We start from the raw sequence: 4,995 nt of genomic DNA, 5'->3' as shown, positions 1-4,995 counted from the left end.
TCTACGTTGGCTCGGCTGATCGCAACCGTTCGGCCGTTGATATCGACAATCGTCGCGATGCTCGTCTCGCTTTAACGCTCGCCTGCCATGAATCTTAGACTGCGACGACTCATGTGTCCGCAGACCTTATCTGCGACGTCCTAGAGTCTACGCTCCACGAACTCGTTCGGGCGCTCGGCGCGCTTATCCTCGCGCTGGATGTGCTCCGACTTGAGCGTCATAGCCGCTTCCGTTCCCGTCACTCGGCACCGTTCCCGATGCCGACGTTAAAAGTATGTACTTTACTCGATCTGGGAACGAGCAATTCCACAGTGATTTTCAAGAATTCTAAAAACTGTGAAATTGCTCGTTACCCTGTTTGAATAAACTACATACTCTCAAGTCCATCAAAAACCAAAGAAGACCGAAAGAAAATATTTCTGTAAGACAGGTTTTATTTACAAAACATTATAACAATAGATACATAAATGTGTGTTTTAAAACAAATTATATTTATTCGTATAGCTACGCGTTCATCGCTGCAGCTGTATTTATTTATTAATGATAAGTCTCAAATAAATGCGTATAGGAATAATTCTTTGCTCGAACAACTCTTTATCCGATTAAAATTTTGTCCAACTGTGATTTTGAATAGAGAGTAAGTCAGACCTAATGGTACAAAATGAGTCTGATATTTTTAGAATGTTTTGGTAGATTCGAAACGTGTTCGAACGGTTATACCGTAAGCAGCAGACTCGCCCGAATAGTTGCAGCGTTACAATATTAGGATGATTTTGATTGGAAAGAGTTCAAGCACTCGGACAAAGATATCAGGATATACCGTAAGGCTTATTCGGAGACTGAACACTAATGCACTTCTTACAGAATCAAACGTGAAAATGAACCTGGAGGGCCAGGAGCGGTACGCTTTTATAATTTTTTATTTAGGTACAACCGGGTTAGGTCTGGATGAACGGCGCATTTGTTTTTTACCCGTAATGGAATCAACAAGTTCGTCATCTTCTTAATATATCACTTACGACTAACCTAATCGTTATAAGTAATACATATTTCTATGGGGGCCCACGGCATCACAGAACGTATGATTCGCAAATGATAAGAGTGTCCAATTTGTCGGCGATAACACCTTAAACCAGCAGAAGGTAGTCTCTCCCAGCAGGGACGTTCGGTAGTCTTCGATTGTACACTCGAATATTGCGAAACAAGTAGCCGATGGAGTCCGTCAAGGTTCGCAAGATGGCCTGCGCCAAAGCAACGAGGATGTTTCTGGTCGCTGCGCAGGTTATTTTCCAGACACGGAGGCAAGGCGCTACGCACCATATATGCTGAAATGGTCGAAATATCTTTATTGCGGTTGGATCATACTTGTACACCGGACAATGTTACTCGCAGCATTGGCTAGCAGTCAGTGCCGTCATGGGGGAGGTTCGCGCGCGTTTCACTATTTTTACGGATGGTTTAATGCCGTGGAAACACTGAAAGCAATCGACGAGTACAGAGGGCAAATACTAAATTTGTAAGATTCCGAACGTTAGGATTGCTCACCAGAAATTCGAGGCAAGCGTACAAAAAGCCTAGGCAAACGGCAAACATCGGGGGGACGATAATCGAGAGAAACGCGTAACAGCATCCCGTGGATAACCGGAAACACTGCCGGCTGACGCGCCACCCGTTCTCGGCGCTGTGTATTCCTTCCGGTTCGCCGATTACGTCGTCCGACACCACGGGTTGTATCATGGTAAATAATTGCATTATACCGATCGTAGAAATCACTTGTGATACCTGACTTAAATTGCAAAGCAAATAGATAAGAGTTTCCGAATGCTTGGGCATGTTGGTTAAGGCTATTCGGATGCCTGTCCTTTAAATCCGCGTTGTTCTCGTCCCTGGTGGACTCGGGCTTCTCCATCCCTGGGAAGTTAAAATCCCGCATTTCGGCAACCAACGGTTAAACACGCAGCTAAAACGCGCATACATCGTCGGTGTCGATGGCGCAAAGACGTCCTGGCTCCGACTGCCGCTGAGAGACTAGGTCGACGGACACAAGTGCCATCGCAGACTATGTCTGCATTCAGGCTCGCAATCACAGGCTAAGACCGGCGATACAGGAGCGTTAAAACTGAGAGCGTTGCGACGATCCTCGATATCAACGTCCCGAACCGCTGCGGATAGACGAGTCATCGCAGCCTGAGACCGATGGCACACGAGCGTTGAAACGACGTGCGTTGCGGCGGACATCGATCCCAACGACCATTACAATTCCAGTCACACATGCGTTGCTACTTTTGCGTCAATTGGTCAAGAAACGGCAGAAAATTTTGTAATAAAGAACACATATTTCATTCCACGCTGTAGATTTATTATTTTTGTCTTTGTAGTCCTCGTTAGAGGTGTGCCGTAATAACTCTCTTTTTTGACTTTATTGATTACCAATTCTGTATCAACCGTATTTCCTATCATTTTTCTGTAAGGCATGTAATATAAAGAAATAAAGCTGAATGTAGTACTGTCTATCACGATAGCCACCTAATAAATAACTGACGGAACATTCGATGTTCGACGCTCGTCTGGCCTGCTTCATTTGTTTTCAAACAAACGAAAACATGCGTCGACGTATCCCAACGTGCGTTCTAGCATAAATACGTCGATGAAAAATGAACGCACGTTGCAGCGGACGTTGAAAGCGATGCATGTTCTTAGTGGCTTGCCTCTGATATACCACTATGTATTTCTACAACGGACGTTGTAACGTCCGTCGCAACGCATGTTGTTTTAACCCTTTGTACTCCGTATTATATTTGAATTTTCTTACCAGCAGCTTCCAACGCTTTTAAGTGTTTTATTTGAAATTTACGTTAGATAAAAAGTAGGGCAAATTTAAACAAATAGAGGAAGAAACAAATTCAATTACATATTTGTTTTATTTACATTATTGTTGTATCTTTTAATTTTCAAGTGTATGATATCTCTATGGTTTGGACTTGAAAAAAGGACGTGTAGGACTCGACAAAGGAGCTCCTGAGATAAAAATTCATGTCGAGTCACACTCGACATAGGTGTGCAAAGGTTTACTGCTCGTGTGCTCCCGGCTTTAACTGTAACGCGCCAACGGTAACATTCTACTTCCAGCCGATCTATAAGACTTTCCATCGATTGTCGCTTTGAAATAGATAAATGTTTCTCTAGCAGTACCAGGATAGCAATGCCAGGATTAGCCGCGCTGTCTCGCGTGACAGGCCATTGGGTAAACTTGTTCTGAACGTTTTCTCCGTATTTTTCCAGATAAAAAAGTTTCGCGTACTGCTTCAACGTCGTAATCTTTCTATCGATCGCGGCTACGAGTTAACGTAGACGATTCGCGTCGAAGGGCAAAGCTGCTCCTCTTCTGATACTCTGATACTTTTACATTTCACTACTTGTTGCTAAAACTAACAGAATTCTCTGATTAAGTTATACTCTAGCCACCAACTGGTGACCGAACGTTCAACAAGCATATGTTATTCGCTTCGTCTCACTGTCCACGGACGAAACGTTTGAAGCGAAGATCAATTGTTCACGGGGCTCGATCGAGATTATCGATACGCGACTTCTGATTGCAACGCGTATCGTCGAGCGCGATAAGTTGTTCGAAACCAGATATATAATAGACCTCGCTCCTGATAGACATCATACATCTGAGAGTTCATACGCCCCGAAAAGGGTGGAAAATCTACCTTTTCCCTTGACAAACGGATCGCTTTGAGATTCGGTCAAGTGCACCCCGGAAACTCGTATGGGATTTCCCAATCGAGATTCCACGAAATCAGTACTGCGGCAGGAGTGATCGAGAAAATATACCTGTAGGGTGTTCAATTCCCGGTGGAGTGATCGAGAGATACACCAGTAGGGTGTTCGATCCTCCGTGCAGCATTTAGTGGTCTTCTCGATCGTTTAAATGATTGAGACACAAGAAAGTTGGCAAATTCCGTCTTGATTTTCTTGTGATTGCCGCTCGTCCGAGGAGGCACCTACATGGTGTACCTATAGGTGAGTTCAGTGTACTCGGGTCGGCGTCCGCTTAGAACGCCTGACTTTTCCGCCTTCGTTTCCTTACTCCTTAAGATCCCTGCCGGTGTAACGTTTAGAGGAGCACCTGTGCGGAGGAATAACGGAGTCGCGGGTGAGGTCCCCACGTGGTTTAAATACTGCTAAGTACAACGAATAAGTGTGCAATGTGCAGTGAAGAACGTGCTGTCGGGCTTCGTAGTGCAACCATTGACCAAAAAGTCGCCTGTTTGAACGCCAAAGCGAAGCTACAGGACGACGGTCGAAACGTTGCACTGCACTACGTTTCGATGCATAGACACAGTGGACAAACTTACGGGAAACGTGCACTTGAAGGCTTACAACCTTCACTTGCCGCCCCGTCCATTAGGTAATCGACTGCAATCGGTGTAGATAAAAAATTAATACTTTATCTACGCCAAACAAAATACAATCCACTAGTGCGTTCGTATACCACGAGCAAGCGAAATCCCCGCTCCTGTACGTTCGAATAACGAAGCCTGGAGCATGAGCAAACAAGCGCGGCACAGGTACGTATAACATGTTTGTGCGTGTCTATCAAATAGCCGTGTTTTTCTGATTATAGGAATCCAAGCCTACCACAACGTGGTATGTTACTCATCAGTAAGGCTTTCTAGCAGGCCCTGCCTTAGACGACTGGGATATTGGGAAGTCGTTCGAGGAATGTATATATAGCAACGGCTCGAGGGGCCGGTTGAGCGTTTGTGAGACCGCGATCCTTCTGGTGGCGAGCATCGGAGGCGACGCCACAGCTCTTTTGTCGAACAACTTCCAAATCGTTTACAAGTTATACTTCTATTACTCTTTCGTCGATCAATTTCCAATCGTACACAAGTTATATTTCTACTACATTTCAAGTGCAACCCCATATTCGGTAATAATTATTCAATATATATATATTTTCCGTATACTTATAAAGAATCTGTCGCA

The 4,995-nt window shown here is 44.6% G+C and overlaps 1 protein-coding gene across 1 annotated transcript; it reads right to left on the bottom strand.

Annotated features, from left to right (window-relative positions):
• Positions 1-1,127: 1,127 nt before the first annotated feature.
• LOC122399870 (caveolin-3-like) lies at positions 1,128-1,977 on the bottom strand. The gene is given in 4 exon segments (XM_043400914.1): positions 1,128-1,325; positions 1,546-1,725; positions 1,826-1,920; positions 1,923-1,977. Coding segments are annotated over 4 exon segments (528 nt in total).
• Positions 1,978-4,995: the final 3,018 nt, after the last annotated feature.

Source organism: Colletes gigas, unplaced genomic scaffold (genome assembly GCF_013123115.1).
Source record: "Colletes gigas isolate AHSC1104 unplaced genomic scaffold, ASM1312311v1 Colletes_gigas_Sc00015, whole genome shotgun sequence".
In the NCBI taxonomy this organism is placed as follows: domain Eukaryota; kingdom Metazoa; phylum Arthropoda; class Insecta; order Hymenoptera; family Colletidae; genus Colletes; species Colletes gigas.
Note: the sequence above shows the minus strand (reverse complement) of the source record. Positions and strands in the feature narration are given on the sequence as shown.